This window comes from Dreissena polymorpha, chromosome 3, assembly GCF_020536995.1.
Source record: "Dreissena polymorpha isolate Duluth1 chromosome 3, UMN_Dpol_1.0, whole genome shotgun sequence".
Taxonomy (NCBI): domain Eukaryota; kingdom Metazoa; phylum Mollusca; class Bivalvia; order Myida; family Dreissenidae; genus Dreissena; species Dreissena polymorpha.
In genome coordinates, this window is record NC_068357.1 from 110,587,006 (window position 1) to 110,611,079 (window position 24,074).

Sequence of the window (24,074 nt, forward strand, 5' to 3'; positions counted from 1 at the left end):
GTGTTAAAACAGAAATTACATAACTTTACATCATATGAAAAGAATCCATTAATACCCAAATTGCCTTTCTTAAACAAATATGATTCTACATGTAATATTATGTGTTTATTTATGTTCATATGAATATAGGAGCTTAACATACTTCTTGCCATCCGAAAAAGAGCAGGTAAAGCGGAAAGAACTAGGGATGCTATTGTGCAGGTAAACAATTATTATGTGTGTGTTTTTATTATGAATTATTGTCCATGGGGCCTGGTCGGGTCGGCGGGCGTCTTTATCCTTGTATCAAATTATAACGTTTGCACAATATGAATGGATTTTCATATAATGTGATAAATTATATAGTCTTTGAACTTATTACGAACATAAGTTGAATTTTTCATCTTTCTTGTACATTGACTGATACATTATTTTGGTTTAACATTATAAAAGGTGTATTTGCAATTCGTTTTTTAACAGAATATTACATAACAAATATCGGACGTAAAGTCCAAACTATGTTATGAACGTGCTGCAACATGGTTGTTGCCCTAGCGACGTTATGATTATCTTTCTAAAGTAATCCTCCTTAAAATTATTTTTATACAAATTCAAGAGTTCTTTTAGCGATAAGACATACATTTGTCTTACACATTATTCTATATGAATCCGATTTTTGACATGTTATTAATTGTGTATGAGTATGATAAAATAAACCTATCAATGTTATAAATTCGTTTTTTTTAAACTGAAATACCACGATTGACGCCCCTTTCGTGTTTCGTTAATTTATAGTTTAAGTAGCTGGACACATTTTTCGGTCGACACTTTGATACGTTGAAGTAAATGTCGTTTTGCGGAACACAAATAATTCTTGGTTTAAAATAGTTCTAGATTTGTTTTGAACTTAATTAGTAATAAGCAAAAAAGGATAATAACAAATGAAGTAAAACATTACAATGATAATCTGGGTGTAATCAGTCACGTTGAATGTGTAAAGTAAAATCGCATTTTAGGCTGTGTCATTCGTGCGATACTATTTCACTGAACCAACTCGACTGATACAAGTTCTCAATGCAGCAGACTAGAATGTTATTCTGTATGACGTGTGCTCATTGTCCTGTGTTTAGTGTACATAATTGATTGCTTTAAACCGAGTACAATTTAAAATGACTTGAGATGACAAGTCTAATTGAAATGATTATCGTGCATAATAATACAAGATCAAGGTCACTTAAACGGTCAACATTCGGATATACTAATGAACGGATTTTCTGAAGTGACCATAATGATAACAACTTGCAGAAACGACATGCATGGAGTGAAAGTGTGGCGGGGAAGCATTATTCCAAGTGAGCCAATAGTAAAGCCTAAAACGAAATATAATTTGCATACATCCGTTTCACTCGTTCAATTTATTGCATATATAATTTTGAAATCAATTGGAAATAATGGTAGGCTTGTGGTGACGGCGCGTTACGTGCTAGAACAAAAATTCTTAAATAAGTTTCTCCAACAGAAAAAAATAACTCTTGGTCAATAATAATTATAATAATTTGTCAAGAAATGATGGGCGAATAACCATATTAATAATGTGCCTAAAGAGTGACCATGGCGATTATGAATATTTTGCGTAAGCGCCAGTTTCTTAATCAAGGCCAACGGAACATGTCGCAGTAAAAGTCAAATATTTGTTTTAATACTATTAGACTTTGCATTTGGACTTACACGGGTTATTTTAGACAAACTTTTCAATGGCATACATCATTAAAATAATGTAATGAACTCTTCTATATTAACCTGTTATTAATGAGTTGATTTTTTTTTTTTAAGACAATGTCTTTGCTGAAGACAGCAGGCTACCAAAACTGTTCGAAGCTCAATATTAAGGCAAATATATATTCAGCAAATTAATGAAAGTTTAATTATTTGACTCGATAACGTCATGAAGCATATTGCAGTGAGAATACCATCTAATTTTCACGTTTTTCTTTTTAAATAATAATGTACTTAATTCTTACATGGATAAGATTCTATAGCTAGCAGGAAAACACAGAATTTATTTCAAAACCATACCAAGACCATTAACCAAAGATATTTTAAGGGTTTACAATATTTCATTATGTGTGTTCTGGTTGTTTTTGTAAATGCTTTGCAAGGCCTTCTCTTCACTCGGATACTTATGCCAAAGCATCACTCTTTTATTTAGTGTTTTTTAATCAAAACGGGATAATCCACCTTAGAAGTCTTAGATTATTGAGATATTGATCGTAATCAAAACATGTAAAATGTATTGGTAGAGCGAATCCTGAATTTTTATTTTACAAATTTATTATAGTTCGTGATTATTTTAATTTTTGATTGGCTGAATCTCGTATTAGCCGAGTTTTCATATTTATTGGCGAAGTTCACGCTATATCACGCTAGCCAAAACAACTATATTCTAGTCCTATTATTACATGTCAAATAGACTAATACTGATAACATTATTTAGTTAATCGTGGAAATGAATTATTAATAAAGCACTTTCTATAATCATAATGTTATACTTTCAGGAAATATACGACAAGACAATGAAAACGGAGAATGTAAAGAAAATAGTGAAGCCTCAACATTCCAAACTTACGTCTACGTTAACAAATTTCATAAAAGAACTTGCGGATGTTTGTTGGTTGATGTCGATCTCGCAACCAGTATTGTTCCTTAATTTTGAGTTTAAAGCTTCAATGACAGAAAAGTTTGTAGAGTATTCCGCGGAAGTTGCGCCAGATGTCGATGGAAATCTAAAAACCGGGGATGTTTTGTTGGTGGTGCGACCATCGGTAGAATATAAAGACGGAAGTGGATATTTAAAGAAAGGTTTAGTAGTTGTAGTTCCTAAATGTGTGGAAATCATTGTTTAAAATAGAAAGTTTTATTTATTTGCGTTTCTGTGATATTGTTAATAAAAGAAACTTGTCAAAATATATACGGTATTGAACATTTAAATTCATTGTGTATTATAGTTTTTGTCATTACTTTCATCAATATTGTGAAGAACATTACACAAACCAATAGTATTATTCTAATGCTTTTATAGAAAGAATATTATTACAGAAGATGCTATAATATGTTAGAAATTAGATTTACAAAAATGTGAACTAATTATAATATGACGTAAAACGATACTTGATGTAAAAAAGCAAATCAAACGTCAAAACTAAAACCTAAGTGGGAGTCGAACTTACGACTATGTAGCCATACAAAGCAACAGAGCATACATATAGCGCTTAAACTATCTGCTTACCGGGTTGGCTAACTCAGTACGTCGCTTGACTACATAGATCGCGAGTTCAAACCTTAGCCCGGCTTCGCATCGCTTTGCGCTCTTCGGCATTAACCTATAATATATATATATATACAGGATTTTGAAATACTTATATATGTGTAACGCTTAACGCCAAAGTATTTTATCTCATAAATATCGACTCCAAATAACGCAGTGTTATAAATTTTAATAAAGACCGAAACAAGCTTCAATTGGCTGCAATCTGTTTTCTTCCACCCTTATATAGTTATATCTCTCTTTGGCAATAACTAGAATTGAGATATAAATACATTCTGCTTCATAAAACCTCTATATTGTGTAAGTTGATCACAGTTAATTTATTGCAATAATATATACACTAATCTAGACAGAAATCTTTAGTATGCATGTATGTAAACAAATAATTAAGATTAGCCCAGTTATTATCACGATAAGTGCGGTGAGGTTTGTTGTGCGTATTGGAATGCGATGTGGTAGCATGTGTACATGTTGTCAAAATTTAAGAACCTCTGCGTATCCACTGTTGCTTTTCAAAGTGTTGTCTCAGATATAATTTTCTATGATTAATATACGTTTTTGGTATCAACGTTTTACAAATAATAACCATTCATCAACTATGAAGGGCTTTTTTTAAGTTTTATGCTCAACCAGTGTGCACTTAAATGTGTATGTTATCGATTTGTTTAGATAAGGACGTAAAGATTTGCACCAGTATGTCCTTGCGTTCGTCAGCCGTCAGATCTTTGCTAAGCGCGTACATTAAATATGCATAACAGAGTGGACGATAAAACAGTCTTAAGAAGCATAACATTAACATATAAAATTGCGTTCTAGTGTTATGGTGCAGTATTTGTGTTTTCGACATAAGGAGAGTTAAGTCCCTTTTTTGCACACACGCCATATTTTGAACTTGTATTGCGCTTTAGTTGTAAAAATGGTTTCTGACGTTTTGAAACTTAAGCTTATATTTACTAGTATAAAATTTGCACCTGTGTTTTTTACTAATGGTTTCCCAGGCATTCTTTGCAAAGCATACTATTAGTGTCTCCTTAAATGCAACAAGTAATATTGCTTGTTCGTAGTTTCATTTTATCGTTCCTCAAAAAGTTGTAACTCTGTTGCTCTGGTATCTTTCCTACCATTGAGTAATTAAATGGTAATCAAATGGTAATTAAATTGAATGCGTTTTAATTCCCTTTTATTATTGTTTAATTTGACTTACAATGTTATGAGGTTAAATTTTATTTACACTTAAATGTATCATGAATATTACTGGGCCAAGTGTGAGGTTTAAACCCCCAATGCCGTTTTGTTCTGTTTTGTACTGTTTGGGCAATCGGCCGCTTATAAAGGACCAACTAATTGTTTATAATAAGAATTCAATACTGCTCCAGCAGCTGGAGTTTCACTTCTTTACATTGTGAGATTAACTGTATTGGCATATAAATCACCTTATTTAAGAATGCAAATGGGTACTTGTATGACTTTCTTCGCCATCAGAAGAGCTATATCCGTGTTAAGTGTCGGCAGGTGATGACATGTGTACCGACGGACCACGACTGGAACCCGCGACTAGTCGTTACTAATGCGAGTAAGATTTCCGGGCCGCTTACACATCAAATTCCCGTATCCAGTTTTAGTTCGGTACCATGACACTGACAAAAATACCTTTTGGATATTCTGTTAGATTTACGCCATGTTATATTCATGAAAATTATCATATCTAAATGTACCTTTGTGTATCGTGTAGCTTTTTCCTTTCGACATTTGTGGAGTTTTGATAGAACATTGCATACGGCGGTGTTTGTGTTAGGTGGACACACCGTTTATCGGTGTTATAAATTACACAAATAAAAATGGTTAACAATGTGGGTTATTGATAAAAACGCCGAAATATAGCTTTCTAAACATTTAATACACGTTTTGCGAGTAATTGATCACATTCCGGGTCCCCATACTATATTTGGTAGCATGGGAGTTGTCGTCTGAATGACCACTGTCAAGAGGTTTGTATTGACCGCTCGTTTATTGAGAATATGCGTTTGCAGTGTTCAACTTCGCTTTGAGCGTTAACAACACATATGCCGATTCTCAGTTGATATCTAACTTAATATTGTGTTTTACAACATGACGAGATTCTTGTACATACAAAGCATATATTACAGCTATATAAATCGGGATACTATGATACAAAATAGCTTATTTTATGTCACAGTCGAAGCCATTTTCATAGTCACATGTAAGGTATAAAGCAACACAACTAATTATTTTATCCATTTATCTGTTTTGTTTTAGAATATGGAAATTTATCACATTGTGAACAGTGTAATCTACGGCATACACTGCTTGTTAACGATTTTACAATTGTATTGTTAATTTAAATCACAATTGTTTAATTATTCGAGTTTCCTATTGTCTATGATTTTGATTTGTACACTAATCATTATAACTGTTTCTTTTTGCCTTGCACCTAGTTTCCTTCGTTTGTCTCTCTCTCTCTCTGTCCTGAATACAGCGCTGGGCAAGTTTTTTTTGTCGCTTTTTACAAAGAGACGGATAGAGTTTCGATCAGCGTTTTGCTATTCAATTAGACTTACTCTTGCACTTCTTCTTCAATTGCAACGTTTTTGAATTTCAACCTTTTTTGAGTGTTTGTCGTTGTCGAACAAACATTAAATAATGAAAAATAAAAAGGAATGAAATTATGAGTTAACATGTTATTAGACGATGCTGTCAGTGTTCAATTAATTAAATATTCAGTAACATGTATAAGCCATTTATAAACTATGAATAATGCATATGCCTCTCCATTTTTCAACTAAGCTTTAACCGTAGACAACACTTATCAATTGTCAACCATTGGTGAAACTTCAAAGCTCGTTACTTGAATTTGATCAATTGGGCGCCACCGAAGCACCTCGTTTAAAACACATTCAGTATGAAACCCACCCGAATTAACTTACATTAGCGTTGATAACACGTAATAGACCAGGGCGGATAAAGAACTGTTCGATTCAAGCAATAGCTTGTATTGAAAACAACACATGAAGACACGATACATTTTAGATTCGGAGTAAATAATTGGCACTTACAACAGACGAAAATTTACTGAAAAGCATTCGAAGACCTGTGCGAGAGAAAACAATAAAGCAAGGCATTAGGCCAACATTTTTTTATTGTTTGTTTTACGGGAGCGCCAGACCCTATATTGCGACAAATACAAATAAATATAAAAGTCACTTTCGGGTTTTTTTTTTACATTTCACACGCCGACCTGGTATTTTATTCAAAGCTTGAAAAAAAATAGCACAGCTTGCCGAAAGTGGTTTTAAAAACTTGTTCATAATACGGATTGTTTCGTTGTGCCCAAGTGACTTGTAAAGCGTCAGCGATTTTAATTGGCTACTTCAGCCAAGTCCACACGCTATTAGCCAATCGGTGAGTAGTTTACAAATGATTTTCATTTTGTATTTTTGTAAACGACATACGTGAACAATAATGTGGAGCCTGGCGAATATTTTAAGATAAAATTAATTAAAGATGGAGAAGAAGTCAATTCAATTCAAAAACTAAATCTTCATAACACAGCTGCTGACTAATATTAAGATAATTAGCGTGTTTGCAGAGGTTGCACCGAACATAACAATGTTGTTAGAAGTTTTGGATAGGTTTATGCGTATTTATTGCTACTTATTAAAATGTATATCCTTTAATATTTTTATTGATACAAATCCACATCCCGAAAATGTCCAAGAATTAATACTCTACGTAAATTTATGATGAACTTGAGGACTAAACCACAGGCACTTGCATCAATAATCCCATTTTCCAACCACCCGTATATAATTATACTATTTTTAGAGAAAAGTATGCAACACATCTTCTGAAGAAAATGACAGTAGGTACAGATTTTACTATGTTAGTCAAAGTCACACAAATAGGCGTATAGAATCGGTCAGTTTTGGCTGAATTATGGCCCTTTGTCTTTTTTTTTAACTTTAGATTTGTTTGTGTCAAAACACGTGTTGTGGGGGCATCAGTGTCTGTTACACATTTCTAGTTTAATTTAGTGTCTAGACCAAGGATATTATTGTATACATTTTTAAAATCTGATGCCCGTGAGCTATTGTTCTACTTTTGATGAAAATAACTTTAAAATTGACAACATTCAGTACTATTATAAATAAATGTTTGTTACTTTTTCCAAGGTTAAAAGATGCTGCTTGACGACATATGCTTCTACTGTGGTGATGCTACAGATTTGGTGGACGATGATGACATAGCAAGACTGAGAGATCAGTTTGGGATAGTTCACCCGATATGCAGTGTGTGTAAACTGACCAAACCAGTGAAGACAAGAAATGTTATAAAATCTATCAAGCAAAAATAGTCTTGTCATGTGATGTGTGTCTCAGTTAACATGGTGATATTGTGTTAACATAGTGATATATGGTCAAATATATTTGACTCCAAAGTTGAATAGTAAGATGTTGTTTGTCTATTATGCTGATTTTCATAATTTGTCAAAACATCATTTTTTGTCCCCAGATGTGAAGTTACATTAATTTGATAATTGATATAGAGAAGAAAAGTGTTTAATATTCTATTCCGAATTAGATCTCTTTGAAATAATTTTCTGTCCATGGTTACTTACACATTGTGTTAATAAAAATCTGATATATAGTTAAATGATACTGTAAATATATTAAGTTATACCCCTGCGAACAAAGTTTGATAGGGAGTATATTGGAGTCACTCTGTCGGTCAGGTCATTTGTAAGCATACACATTTCAATGTGTTAAGTTTGTGAAGCAAACTACTTGCACATATTTAGCGACTAAATTAAAACTTCACATATGTCATCACCATGAAATGTGCAACACCCTTGTGTCAGTAGTGATTTGCCCTTAAACATAACGCAACAAAACGCTATGGAGAGTATTTAGAATGAAACCAAGCCTTAAAGATTTTGGAGCCAAAATGGTCGCAATCGCCCCAAGGGCCATTTACCTGTTACATGGCTCAGTTTTTTCTCATGATTGATACAAATTATCATGATATACATGTAAAGCAAGTCTGTTGTATAAAAAGTAGTTTTTACTGTGCATATTCCACCCATGGATGAAAGATAGAAAGTTGGTTGTTAAAGCTATTAAACAATGTCAAAAGTGTTTAAGTCTTTTTTTATTTAAGTCAAAGGCATGCTATATGTGTTATAAACATACATATGATATACACTCAACAAAAGTTTAACGATATCTATACTACACTACACACCTGGCTTGTTTAGTCTCTATTAAAGCAATATACATGTAAAAGGTGCTTTTACATATAAATGTATATAAAAGTATGTTTACTATTATTATAAATAGCTTCTTAAACAGAGTAATGAAAAACACTTAAAGGTTAATGCAAGTTAACATAATGTTAAATTGGCTGAGATTTTAAATTTTCAAAAATAAAATAAAATTCGGTTAAGACAGTTTTATTTTTATTATTTTGGTGGGCTGCTCACTTTTCATTATTTTATTTTTATTTATTCCCCCCGACTCATTTTGTTTTTGAAAAATTTCCCGTAAAAAAGATAATAAAAAGATGTTGGCCTTAGCTATAAGCATGCACTGCTAAAATAGCTTTCTCGGAATAAGCCTGATTCCTTAAAACAATTCTGAATACAGAGATGATCCACTTTCAATATCCAATTTCTTACTAGATAATTTCCTACTTTCCTAGACAATTGCTTGCGGATTAATATCTTGTGATACTAATTTTTCTTTCAAAAAAATATGCACTCAAAGCCTACAAAATAATGACCTACGGGCCACACAAATCAGGTGTATGCCATCCTATACGCGACCCATGACTACTAAAGGGGAATCCGTTTTTGTTAGCTTAAACATTGTAAACCACTTAATGTTTATCTTAACATTATAAACATATATTGTTGTACTTATGTCGTTAGCAATAAATCATGGTGAATTCATATGTTGATGTTTTGTTAACATTGTTAACAAAAATTGTAATAAAATACAAAATAGTATATGTGTTACAATATAATGGGTAGATGCGATTATTAACTGTATGTAAAAGGGGGTGAATGTTTTTTAAATCGTGGCCATTAGGTGGCGGTAATTAGTCGCAGGGCGGAAGCGATGATTAAGAACAGAATAGAACAGAACAGAACTTTATTTAACTCAAGTTACAATTGCAAAACATGAGTATACAGAACAATATAGTAATATAAACATATTTTTCACATGGCATGGTTAGGTGAGATCTTCTAAGGCAAACTAACATACATTTTCCTAGGTAAAAATTATTTAGGGAATCGGAAAGGGGGGTGGGTGTCCAATTGATTATTTGACCTAGTTATTGGACTTTTACCTGGGCGTAGTACATTTTAAATGTATAGTATCCTCAAATATTAAAACATAATATAGGTTATTAGCAAGCGCGTTGTGGAGTGATTGGCGGGTGAAGTAGACATGGTCACGTGATTTAATCAGGTCAGTGTAACAGACTTTAAAGTTTTGTTGACCATTATATATAAAAATAATAGTTCCAAGGGTCCATTAAATAGGCAAGATTCCTGTGTTCACAATCAGGGTGAAAAGATAAACATATAGGGGAAGCAATTTATGGCTGGTTGCTTTTATATATTCATTACAAATGTTATCTATTCCTGTTGCTTTACCATTTTTGAGAGATTTCATGCATTAAGTGCTTTCTTCTAGGGTTGTTTATGAGTTAAGAATATTTAGTGAGTTATTTGCTATATTAAAATTATTTAGGATATCGGTTTCATCCGTGCAATGATTATAGTTATTACAAGCTTCTTTAAAATGTTTATAAATGGCTTCTTCTGTTGGCATTTCTGTGGACTGCCTTCATTAATTCTATATATATATATTTCAAGTAGTAGTTTTCGGGCATTTACTCTGCATATTTCGTAATTTATTTTTATTATTTCTATTTAAATACATTTATAAATTTATTCATTGTACTTTAAATATTTTTTACAAAATGATTTAAGTATAAATGTATTTTCTTCAGATGGGTTTTGATTATATTTTCCCTGCCTTGTTATTGCGCTTTTTTGCCTTTTTGCAATGTATTCCAAACCACGGCTTATTTTTATTATGTTTGGTAACATATTTATTGTTTAGGGCGGGAATGTTTTTTCAGCACTATTAATAAAAAGTAAGTTTAAATTTTCTGTTACATTATCAAGATAGGATTGGTTAGCTGTCACTATATTTTCTGTAATATGTTTAATGATATTATTTATTACATCATCAGGTATATTTGAAATGCTGTTTGAGCATTATGATCTCCAAATAAATATACATATGAATATTTGTTACATATATTTGGAATTTCGTGTTCAAACATTTCATAGTCATCATTACTATAAAAACGTGACGTCATTGGAGGCACATAGACTGTACCAAATAATAGATCCTCGTCTTAATTTTTAAATTTACTACATAATGTTAACCAAATTTAGTTCTCACATTGAGTTTCAATAACTTCAATATATGGAAATATACAGTTTTTGACAAATGCTCCTATGCCGCCGGATTTTCTTAGTGGTTTTTACTTTCTATGTATATTAATATATGTGTAACCGTCAATTTGGATGACATCATACTAATCAAGTTTAGATTCTTATTCAAACAATATGTCATAGTCATGTACAAGGAAGATAATTATTTATTAAACTTGTTCAATGTCATACATCATTTAAATTATGTAGTTTATTATTCTTATATTAACATGTTATTAATGTGTTGAATTGATGACCTTATTTTTGCTGAAGACAGCAAGCCAAAACTGTTCGAAGTTTAATAAAAGCGAAAATGATAGTTGAATTATTTTACTCGATAACGGCATGCAGCATAATGCAGTGTGAATACCATCTGAATGAACGTGTTTTTTTTAAATGATAATTTACTTACTTCACACATTGATACAATTCTATAGCTAGCAGGTAAACAACACATTTAAAAAAAAATAACAAGACAATAAACCAAAATATAGTTCAATTGATTTACAAATTTCATTCTGTGTGTTCCGGGTTGTTTTTGTATATACTTTGCAATGCCTTTTCTTCGCTCGGATACACATGCAAAAGTAAAAATCACATCATTATTTTGTGTTTTTAAATTAAAACGGTTTGATAAAACACAAAAGTCTTTAAATAGTGAGCGTTATCAAAACATATTTAGAGTTTTGGTAGAGCAAATCCTGATTTGTTTATTTTACAAATCTCGTATTGTTCCTGCTTATTATAAATTTTGATTGGTCGAATCTCTATTAGCCGCGGGTGTCCTGTATTGGCTGAGTTTTCATATTTATTGGCGAGGATCACGCTGTATCACACAAGGCAAAAAACCAGATTCTCGTCAAATATTTACATGTCTGTCTTAGACTTATAACCCTATTTAGTTCATCATGGAAAATAATTGTAAATAAAGCACGTTCTATAATCATAATGTTACACTTTCAGGAAATATACGCCAAGACAAAGACAACGGAGCATGTACAGAATATAGTGACGCCTCAACATTCCGAACTTACGTTTACTCTAACTAAGTTCATAAAATAACTTGCGGATGTTTGTTGGTTGATGTCTATCTCGCAACCAGTATTGTCCCTTTAGTTTAAGTTTGAAGCTTCAATAAGAGAAAAGTTTGTAGAGTATTCCGCGGAAGTAACGCCAGCTGTCGAGGGAAAGCTAAAAACCGGAGATGTTATGTTGGTGGAGCGACCATCGGTAGAATATAAAGACGCAAGTGGATATTTAAAGAAAGGGGAAGTAGTTATAGTTCCTCAATCTGTGGGAACGACCGTTAAAATAGAACGTTTTGTTAATTTGCGTTTCTGTGATATCATAATAAATAGAAACTTTAGGACAATATATACGCTATTGTACATTTTAAATCATTTTTCATTTTATATTATATATATATTATTTTTATTATATTTTTTTATTCGCATCTAAACTTTCTTTATCGTATTTTTTATTCGACACATTTTTTAAACGGATTGAATAAATATATTCGATCTAGATTATTGCAATTGTTTCTAGCATTAATGACTTCTCTAGCTTCTTGAACGGCCTCAATTGTTTTGTAAGTAAACCACGGTTTTATTTGCCGCTGAACACAGCGAACGACAACTCTGTCTTATACTTCGCCAGTTCTATTTGTAGAAATCGAAAGTTGGTACATTTGCTGTAGAGCAGGTAAGAATTAACTATTTTTACGAACATTTGTTACTGTCTAATTTTAATATTTCGTTTCAAATGTTCATCAATCAATTTAAGCATGATGTGTGTATACAAGACATAAAATGCAAGATTAAGAAGTTAAGTTAAGGTGTTGAGACAGAAATTTCTGGAAAACATTATGAGTATAGTGTATTCTACTAAATTGCTTTAGTAAACATATCTTATTATCAGCTATTACGTTTCTTTTAAAATTATTCTTTACCAAGGAACAATACAAACATATAAGTTCGTAACGGTAACAGTTAATATATTAATCATTAATTGTTTTCGGTCGAGAAATAGGGTTTTACTTAGACTAAAGTAGAATGTTTTGTATTCTATTTAGCAGTTAATTAGTAATAGTTATACATTGTGCAAATAAAATATCACCAGTGTTTGAATTGAATATAGCATCTTATCTTTGTTGATATTGATAGAGGATACAAATTGCGATTTATTCGTGGGTAGATCACTGATAGCCCAAATTAAGTACGGTTTTGAGTTGTTAGCTGACGATAATGAAATAAAACTTTAACTGTAAACTTTATATGTTTGAATCTATCAATACAGCACAATGTGAATAACTACTTACAATAAATTTAGCATTTAATGCAAGTACCACATAATAATTCATTTTAGTAGACGTTCACAACTTTAAATTGAAATGTATTAGATCTTCGTTTATTAACACAACATTCTAACCAGATAGACGATGCGGACATGACACGAGACAAAAGGCCCCGTAACTGTTAGATACAACTTTCTATCTGTATTGCCCTCTGCATCAGGGGTTGCCTTGAAAACTGAACTCTTAGACTGAATCGGATGTACTAGCTTTGTTTGATACTACAATGCTAAGGCAGTTCGGCTCGAACATCTATTAACAATAACATATTGCAAAATTACGCCCGTCTTCTCTACATTTGACCTAGTATAAGCAACACACATTATTCAAAACATATTATGAAATCGTATCCTTGTTTCACGTGTTGCGAAATACTTATTTGTGAACAAGAAACTGAGCTCTGACTTATTTGTTTTATCTGCTGATTGGCCTGACGTATTGATATCGGTTGGTATTTTTAAAGTACTGTCTGGCATGTTTTGACTGTTTTTATTTATTGATTAAGTTTCAGTCAGAGTTTCTCTATGACTTTTACCCATATTGACAGTTTAATGTGTGCCTTTATCAAGTGGCTCATTGAACACACTCATATATATTCCAAACTGGTTTGGAAGTCTTTGTGTGACAACTTCCGCAAAAGATGTAAAACTAATCGTAATGCAATAAAATGAAATAACGTTTTATCTTTAATGAGTTAATCACTACAAATTATCTTCATAGAATTTTATTGTAAATTGTATCGATATCACTTTTGCGTATCTAACATTAAAAAAGACACATCGCATTGAGTTTTATTAATATTTGTGTTGTTGTTTTACTTGACTTGTTTTTGTTTTTGTATATTTATATTTAGTGCACGTTTTGACATGACCTTTGATCGGTGACATTTCCATAGGAAGGTGTGTCTAAAAAGTAGTCCCTTTTTTACATAACGTCATCAGCATAAACACATTCATTCTTAATATTTGCAAAATATGTTTTTGGCTGTTGTTGATGCTTTCCGGTGTTTAAATGTCAGACATCGTGGTATTTAATTGTTTGTTTTGATGAATCTGATTCCTTGTTTTCACAATAAGATATAACTTATTTGTTAAATCTAAGTAATATGACCTTCCTCCACATATCGACCGATATATGACCTTCATGTTGAACATGATAACAAAATGTATAGTGCATCGTTATATCAGGCAGATATCAATGTAGTGGTATGATAAATTAGTGGTATGATAAATCATGGTTCTTCCTTTAATGGACTGTAACGAATATATTTTGCAACACAATGATTATTGATATTTAAAAGAGTTTAACAACGGCAGTGTGCACTGGATACGTACAAAAACACGCCCACAGTACTACTATGTCCGAGGTAAAATTAATATAAAGTGTGTGCCAAAACTGAATTGGTTTATGTTTCGCGGACCAGTTGATGTCTATTGTAAACCATTATTCTGTATGATAGTTATCGTAACACATGTATTACCATAAAATAATATTTGCTTAGATATCGACTATATCATTGTATATAACTTACATGTTCCGTATTATATTAGCCGTGAATACCCCCCCCCTTTGTAGAATAACAGATTGGCTTGTTGTCTAGTTTACAGTTATATTCAATTAATGTTATTTCCTGTGGACGAACAATTCTCATTAAATGTAATATGGGCATTATGCGCATGTATATATAGAAACAAAAAAGATTATCAATGCTGATGATGTTGTTTATTTTCCACAAGACAACACGAATCCATAATTTAACATTTGTTGTTCAGCTATGTACAGAGTCATTTTACAAAAATGAAATCAGTCTGAAAAGAACAATTTATTGCAGAATCACAAACGACAAGTAAACAACTTCATTAATACTCGGTAATACAATGGTGTATGTTATATATACGCATAGATATATGTGTATATTGATAATAATCTTATTACAAATAAAAATAACATATAACGCTAAGAAAAACAACAATTCAATCAAAAACATTGCAAAATAACCTACCGAAAATAACCTTAATTATAAATGCCAAATCAATAGAACGTTTTGTAACATAGAAAACACAGAACTACTATACTTTGGAATTGTTTTGCAATAAACACGCATCAACATTTACTAATATTTACTAAATAAATGTTAAAAACGTCTTTGTATTCTCATTGTTCTGTTTATTTTTTTTTATCAGATCTTTGTAGTACTTTATTTACATTTAATTGCATATGCTTGACATAGTTTAAATATCGCACACTAAATCCCTAATTTCACGTTCAATGCAATGCGTACCCATTCTGTTCGCAGGTATACACGAACAGCTAGACTTTATCAAACAACGACATGCATTTTGTTAATACAATCGTTGCTATTTACTACCATTCACTAGACTAGCAATATTTGATCATACAAATCGTAACTAGAATTGTATTGAGTAGTTCGACAAATTTAATTTCGGATTTGAAGGAAAGGTGAATGCAGATATAAGTTTTAAATTGAATACAATCACTTGCATTTAAAGGAATATGTTGTACGTGTAAGCATAAATTGAACGTGTTCGTATGTTCTTTATAACATGACATCAAAACTAATATTACTTTTCTCTTTTTTCGTATACTTATTCCTACTTTCGATTTCAATGACATTACAATGAGTGTAACTCAGATGATTCTTGTTCCATGTTTAACATATATTATTGAATGATCCCAGTAATTTTGTGTTTTTTTTTTTGAATTCATAACCTGATATTTAGCATAATTGATCGCCTTGTGTATAAGATACGTGTTGTAAAGTTCTTATAAAAGTTGTTTCCGGATTTTTTGTTATGACCTAAAAGATTCAGCGATTGCTGTGACAAACATTTGGTATATAGAGATCCCGGTTGTAAAAACAAACGTTCATTGTTATTGTTAATACTGTTTTGCTTCTATGAATGAGTACTTATTATCCTTTTCAAAGTAGCAGCTGTCATCTGTTATTATAGCACTTGTTAGTGTATTCACCTGTAGGTTCTTTTGAGTAGAAAACTACATATCGCAATCAAAATGTCGTCTGACCTATCAAGACCAATTAAGCCAACTGGTCGTGGGAAAATCAACAACGATCAGCCTCCATTGACAGAAAAGCCTGGTAGTCGAAATTCAACTCGCAAGTAAGCCATCTTCGAATTAATTGTAACGTGTAAATATACACAACAATAAAATTATTCACTGGCAACATGTCAGTCTCAAATAATTCTGTTAAAGATAAAAGGATAACGATAACAACTGGACGATAAAGATATATTGTATAATTTCATGATAGTTCGTAAAGCGCACTGTCGATTAAATATATCTTTAGTGAAGTTCAAGTTTTCGACCGATCTCCTTAATGTACGTGTTGCTATTAAGTTACGAGTACGACAGTTAATTGGATACTGGAATCAGGCGCTATGGATGTCTAAATATGCTCATTAAATGTTGCAAAATCATTTAAAAATATGTCAATTCTTCAGCCTGTGAATTTTGACTTTATGGTATGTTCTTTTCTTTTATTCTTTGATACAGCAATTACGACTTGAAGCTTGTCTACAAATGTCAAACAAGAGTTCAGGACAGTATGTGACCATGCAATGCGCTGTTGGAATTATACCATTTACAAATACTTAAATTTATTATTTAAGGTCTCCTTCAGCATATGCTGGAAGTGATATCGTAGAGGATGACATTGAGAATATGCAAATGCAGTAAGATTTTTTTTCGTGGATGTTTATCAGCTTTAAACGTTGGAACGTTAAAGAAATATTCCGGTAATAGATCGTACAAAACTTTATATTTCTTGCTATTTTATCTCAACTTTTCTTAAAAATACTACGAATCAAATATATGTTAAGCTAGTTATGTCAAAGATATTTGATAGCTTGCAAAGGTTCTTACATTTAGTAAACCAAAATTACATGTCAATCCCACATAATGTTTCTGAGGTTGATCCCATCTGCCAAACGTACAATCACAGAATTGCAAATGAATTTTAGACTGCAGAAAGTTTCGGCAGAAAAGGAGAAACAAAAGGAAGATTTGGACCAAGCGAAAAAAGAAGTGTCTGAAATCCATAACAAGTAACTGTCAGCATTTATGTATGTTCTATATTGTGTATGTGATTCTATCATATAGCGCTTTTTGTTCCTTTTTGTTTTGAACAAAAACATGTAAAGAATTACATTTAACGAATCAACCATTTTATCACTTGTGATCATGTTTTAACGTGATCAAAAACATGTTTGGTTATGGTATTTAATCTGACTTTGAATCTTGTCGATTGTGATCATCAGTTACCATGATATGCCTATGGTCTGACTGTGGTATGCCTGACCATGTTTGTTTACATTAATATATTTAATGAAATTTGCCATGATTGTGGACACTTTTTCAAGGTTTTTCTATGAATTACAATAAACTATGGTAACTTTTTTTTTTACCATGATATCATCTATTACATATAGAGGATATTTGTTGGGTTCGGTGGTAAATCGATTTTATTTCACGAGTGATCATAAAAATAATATTTTCACGAGAGGCGCAGCCACGAGTGAAAATATTTATTTTTTATGATCACGACTGAATTAAAATCGGTATTCCACCGAATCCAACAAATTTTCTTTTTATTTTATGCCTTTTTTCACCGTTTATTTACATTGTAAAAGAGTTTAACTGGAGAATTTCGCTGGAATAATGACGTCATTTCTTCGAAAAAATTACGTCATTTCACAGTAAAACAATATTATAATATAATATCGATAAAGAAATATCCATATTTTTCACTGTTATTTTTCACTGTTTGAAACAGTGAAATATCAGTTTTATATAACTGATATTTCTTTATAAACCACCGGAAAGCATAAAATAAATATACATATTATTACATTTCATATTAGCAGCATGTTTCCATTGATACACTTTATTCTTAAATGATAGTCTAAACGTTAATCATTGTCACGGGGTTACCTTTTTCGTGGTTGACCGTAGACTACAGTCGGAAATAAATACATTTTATTAGAAAAGTATCTTTAACGAAAAATCGATAATTAAAATCTAAACTCTATATATCAGCTAAGTTCTAATTTAAAAAAATGAACTCATTAGACATAAACAGCGTTCATCCTCAGCAAAGTTTTAATACCACGCCTTTCCTTACAATGCTCCTTATTGGAAGTGCGTTGCTTTAGATAATAAAATGATTCAAACTACCCTCGTAGGAAAATTACAAAATTACTTGTATTTCAATAAAATAGTTTCTTGATATTTAAAACATGTTCAAGCAGGTATTGACTGTATTTTTTTCAAAGTGTTGAAAGGCAGAAGGAAACTATATAAAATAATGTAAAACTATTTGTGTACATTTTACTAATTATTCAATGCGTTAACAGTTCTAAATTTATTTAGTCGTTTTCTTAATAAATTCAGGACGATACCATTAAGAAAACTTAGTACTTATTGCAGAGAACCTTATCTTAGTAATGGAATCAACTATTAATTAATAAACTATATTGCAGGTTGCAGATCGTAATCCACGAGAAGGAGAAACAACAGAAAGCATTAGACAAATCTACAAAAGACCTGTCGGAACTACAAAAGAAGTAAACTGTTTTGTAAAAAACACTACTCAAATAGACAATTTATCACTCTTACCAACTTTTGCAGCAATATACTATTATAAGAAAAACATATTTTAATAGTTCTAAGTTGTTTATTTATGTTAATGACTTAGGAATAATATTGTATTCGTTGTATATAAACTTAATAGCAGTCACGTGACAAACCAGGTTGTATTACCTGTTGTTGCGTAATATATGTGTGACGTCACAACTTCGTTCTCAACTTGTACAATCACGAGTTAGGACGCCATTTTTTAAATGGAAGAAAAATGGAGAAGTTTATGGGTTTAGTGACCGAGAAACTGGACAAAGTCGAACATATACTGAATAACGGAGTAGCAAAGATGTATAGTTCACCAGTGGACGAGAATCCAGGCGGATTATCAGTGGGTCCTAGCAGTTTTGCTCCCACGAGAGACAGCCACGTTCCTGTGGCCCCCGGGGCCGGTTTTTTTACCGCAGCCGGGACATTGCCGACGAACATCCAGTGGGAATTTTCAGCGTTGAAGGACTCTCTTTCGCGAGTGAGGCTTCCGGCTGAGCTCAAACCTAACGAATCCCGTCAAGGAGTCCTGAGATCAGAACAACCGGTCTTGAACATTCTTACAAAGTGCAGCCGGTATAGTGAGACGTCAGCAAAGTTGTTGGCCACGCTCGAGCCAGGTCAATCTTTGACACAAAACACATTGGATAAGTTGTTCCTGATTTCCCACGCTCAGTGCATATACTTGCAGGACAAATACGCGGCTGTGATTGTCAAAAGCCAGTTTGACCATACAACCTCTAGATTGTTTCGTGCTCTTCAAAAGAACACATCAGGGTTGAACTCGCAATCATTAGAAACGTTGCGGTCGACCGCAACGTTAGCTGCAGCTAGCCGGCCGCAACAAGCAGGTTACTCTAACAATCAGCCAGCTAGAGGTCGTGGACGTGGATACGGTCAGCGCTCTGGAGACGTTTTCAGTGGATTTCCTCATCGAGGCTTCCCGCATAACCGCAGGGAAGACAATTCTTCATCAGCGGCAGCTGGGTTAAAGGACGAGTAGCTTTCCTTGGATTTTGATAACCAATCACTGGTGCGTGTGAATTACGGATCGTAAGAACTACATCAAGCATGTGACGTAAAATGTGTGTTTTCTTTTGAGATTGTTCGTGTAGTCCATCCTTTATTCTGCATGTATGTATGTTTCACGTTTTAAACCAAACAATGACTCATGGGCAAATATATTTTAGCAATCGCGGAAGCGCGAAGCGCATTTTCCTTACGCAGTGTATAAAACTAAATACTGTTCTGAAACATATACATAGTCAAACGATGCTGTTTTTTCATAACGTTGGCGAAAAATGCTTCATATTTATGCAAGCGGTATTCTTTGATTAATGTTGAGTTGCTGACAAACATGTATTGGAATGATAAATTATAGCATTGTATACGATTTCTAAATTTCAGGTAATCATATTATAACATTAAATAACATTTACATTTGGAATTAATATGGTATCTTCAAAAGGGCTGAATAAATTATATGTTACTTCTTTGAATTTGTTTAGCCAGTAAATACACATTATGTTAATTCAGTGCTGTAAATTGTGTTTAGGCTAAATGCTGCTGAAACTAAGATTGCGCAACGCGAGAAAGAGTTCTATGAACTTCAGTCAAGGTAAGAACATATATTTGTTAGTTATAGCAAACACTTAATTGCAATAACCTGTGTAGGGGTATATAGATTATGTAAAAGGTTAAACTTGCATCGCTCAATTTTGTGTCATTATATTATAACGATACAACAACACTTACATTATCTTTCCGTTTTATGTTCAACAATGATGAGGATATATACGTTGTATGTGATAAATATATCATTTCTCGTGTAAATAAATACACCAGTTCAACTCATTGTGTAATCAGATTAAACGTTGCTGAAGTTTAACGTACGAACACCCAAAAGAGCTCAAAGTTCTTCAGTCAAATTAAACACATACTTTCCAGTTCATCTTATTATGATAAATGGCATCGGTAAGTAAAATAACAAACATAATTATTTACAACTAGTATGACCTTTGCTTACGCTATGGTTAACATGTAATTCTCTTTAGAAACATGAACTAAATACTAAAATGTGTTTGCGTGTACGTAATTCCAAAACTTGTCGTTCTAGTGTGTATAATTTTCTTTCTATTATGTTCTAGTGTTCTTGTGGTCTATGAAATAAAACAGAGTTAAAGTTAGATTCATATATATATTATGTATGGTGTATGTGCTTATTACTGTTGTGTTAGTATATTAATTTGATACAGTTTGTGTAAACAATGTATTACGATTAAATTCGAGTTACCTTTCGGTATTCATACCGTGTTTTCGTTGGGTCTTTAACATATTATGAATACACATATTTTGTAATTTTAAGTCGTTTGTAATTAAAATTATCAATGCCTGTTAGGGTATTGTTTTGGTTTAAGGTCAAGACAAGCTGAAGCTGAGTGTAATCTACATGAAAGAAAGCTCAATGATCTTCAAACAAAGTAAGAACGCATTGTCTCCGATAATGTGCATATGGAACCACTGAAGTAATAACTAATACTTATATGTGATATCATGTATTTTGCATACGAAGTGGCTTACAGACCAGACGTAAATATCATATTCAAAAAGTATTATACATTTAGACAAATTATAAAACAGTGGATTATGGATTATAAAATTATAAATTATAAATATAAAATATAAAATTATGGATTTTAATTCGCATAATTTTGTCTATCATGCTTGTAACGAAAACCTGAGACACATTATAATTTTGCCATTCTGTCGTGTCTAATGTAAAAACACACGCACAATCGCACACGCACGCACACACACACACACGCACGCACACACGCACGCACACACACACACACACGCACACACACACGCACACGCGCACACACTCACACACAGAACCACTGGTAAGAATGATTGTTAGCAACACGTATAACAGGTCAATGATCTTCAGACGAAGTAAGAATATACCTTCAAATACAAGTTTTATGATACTGTGCACCTGACATCATTAGATAAACACTTCTATAAACTGCTGAAGCGGCGCATTTTTCTTACGAAGTGGATATAACTTAATAATTTTATGAAATATAATACATTACCAAACGATGCTGTTTTCTTCATAGCGTCATGGTACAATGTTTGGTGTTTATTTAAGCGGCATACTCTGATTTATGTTGAGTTGCTGATAAACAAACATGTTTTGGAATGAATTAAGTATACCTCCACAAACGAAGTTTAGGGGGGTATATAGGAGTGAGCTTGTCTGTCGGCCTGTCTGTCGGTCTGTCTGTTGGTCTGTCGGTCGGTCCGAATTAAGTGTCCGCTCTCTAATTTAAGTTGTTTTCATCCGATCTTCACCAAACTTGGTCAGATGTTGTATCTAGATGATGTCTAGGTCAAGTTCGAATATGGGTCATGCCGAGTTCAAAACCACGTCACGGGGTCACGCTTTGCACATTCAGCATGGTGTCCGCTCTCTGATTCAAGTAGTTTTCATTCGATCTTCACCACACTTGGTCAGAAGTTGTATCTAGATGATGTGTAGGTAAAGTTCGAACATCGGCCATACCGGGTCAAAAACTAGGTCAGGGAGTCACTTAGTGCGTTTTAAACATTGAGCATGGTGTCCGCTGTGTTTGAAAAGACAACATGCACAATATTCTGTGTCAATGCGGCATGTTGGGGTATTCGTCATGTCTGTTACAAAAGCTCTAGAAATATGATTGTTAATAAGAAATATTTCAGTCTCTCCGATCACAGTTCATTATCACTTAAGGTATCGGCGCAATATTATAGATTTGATTGACCTGTAAAATGTACATTTGCAATCGGTGACTATTTATTCCAGACTTAAAACTGCTCTGGCTGAATGTAACAGAGGCAAGCAAGAGTACAAGGATCTCAAGGCACAGTAAGATTATATTTTCTGGTGCTCAAATTTACAAATCGAGATAAGCATTTAAATCATTTATAGAACATTTTGCATTAACATATGCATACGTCTTTCAAAATTGATTGCAGAAGCTATAATTACACTATAACCGGTCAGACATAATATTAAGTGAAGGCGCCACTGGTTTGTCCATCGGCAAGTTGTTTTGTTTTTTCATGAGTTTACATCTTTCATCTTATTTCCGTGGTGTTTTTCCTTACGCCGTTGTTAACACTCACAACCCTTAAGTAACTTACCTGCGCGGTTAATGCGACCGTGTTTTTTCCCGCTCTACTTGATTGGTAAATGTGTTCTATGGTTATCGTTGTCTTTCTTGTATTATCTAAGGATATGGATAATATTTAGTGAAAGTTAGTTGCAGAGATAAATTACATATTGTGATTTATTAGTATTTTCTTCATTGTATTAAACATCATTTTATAAGTAGGACATTGTTGGAAATAATAAGCTCACTTGCATTCTTCGGTGAAAATTAATACAAGGGCTATTGTCATAATCGACGTAAATTGTTCGTTAATATAAACACTTGTCCTGTAGTTTGTTGTGGTTTAGAGGGGGTATGTATTTCATCGCAACTTTGAATTTATTAAGTATTCATTCTTGTTTCTTTATGTTACTAACCACTTGAGCTGTTTTGTATAAATTAAAAATCTTCAAAAGGGCTGAATAAATTATATGTTACTTCTTTGAATTTGTTTAGCCTGTAAATACACATTATGTTAATTCAGTGCTGTAAATTGTGTTTAGGCTAAATGCTGCTGAAACTAAGATTGCGCAACGCGAGAAAGAGTTCTATGAACTTCAGTCAAGGTAAGAACATATATTTGTTAGTTATAGCAAACACTTAATTGCAATAACCTGTGTAGGGATATATAGATTATGTAAAAGGTTAAACTTGCATCGCTCAATTTTGTGTCATTATATTATAACGATACAACAACACTTACATTATCTTTCCGTTTTATGTTCAACAATGATGAGGATATATACGTTGTATGTGATACATATATCATTTCTCGTGTAAATAAATACACCAGTTCAACTCATTGTGTAATCAGATTAAACGTTGCTGAAGTTTAACGTACGCAACACCCAAAAGAGCTCAAAGTTCTTTAGTCAAATTAAACACATACTTTCCAGTACATCTTATTATGATAAATGGCATCGGTAAGTAAAATAACAAATATAATTATTTACAACTAGTATGACCTTTGCTTACACTATGGTTAACATGTAATTCTCTTTAGAAACATGAACTAAATACTAAAATGTGTTT

General features: G+C 32.5%; 2 protein-coding genes across 9 annotated transcripts in view; both read left to right on the plus strand.

The window, feature by feature from the left end:
• LOC127871006 (uncharacterized) overlaps positions 1 to 12,302 on the plus strand; it is a 28,086-nt gene extending 15,784 nt beyond the window's left edge. The window contains exons 7-9 of one of the 2 annotated variants that reach the window (XM_052413617.1): positions 130 to 201; positions 2,535 to 2,801; positions 11,796 to 12,302. In XM_052413617.1, the coding sequence (XP_052269577.1) occupies positions 130 to 201; positions 2,535 to 2,801; positions 11,796 to 11,894 (438 nt within the window). In that variant the 3' untranslated portion in view covers positions 11,895 to 12,302. The remainder of the gene's footprint in view (positions 1 to 129; positions 202 to 2,534; positions 2,802 to 11,795) is intronic. The other variant, XM_052413618.1, reaches the window with a different exon arrangement.
• Positions 12,303 to 12,456: 154 nt separating this feature from the next.
• Positions 12,457 to 24,074, plus strand: part of LOC127871005 (paramyosin-like) — a 31,754-nt gene continuing 20,136 nt past the window's right edge. Inside the window, exons 1-9 of one of the 7 annotated variants that reach the window (XM_052413611.1) lie at positions 12,457 to 12,533; positions 16,194 to 16,322; positions 16,833 to 16,895; positions 17,184 to 17,267; positions 18,702 to 18,785; positions 20,402 to 20,464; positions 21,264 to 21,326; positions 22,694 to 22,756; positions 23,546 to 23,608. In XM_052413611.1, coding sequence (XP_052269571.1) covers positions 16,216 to 16,322; positions 16,833 to 16,895; positions 17,184 to 17,267; positions 18,702 to 18,785; positions 20,402 to 20,464; positions 21,264 to 21,326; positions 22,694 to 22,756; positions 23,546 to 23,608 — 590 coding nt within the window. In that variant the 5' untranslated portion in view covers positions 12,457 to 12,533; positions 16,194 to 16,215. Of the gene's footprint in view, positions 12,534 to 12,587; positions 14,549 to 16,179; positions 16,323 to 16,832; positions 16,896 to 17,183; positions 17,268 to 18,701; positions 18,786 to 20,401; positions 20,465 to 21,263; positions 21,327 to 22,693; positions 22,757 to 23,545; positions 23,609 to 24,074 lie in introns of those variants that run through there. The other 6 variants (XM_052413609.1, XM_052413610.1, XM_052413612.1 and 3 more) reach the window with 6 other exon arrangements.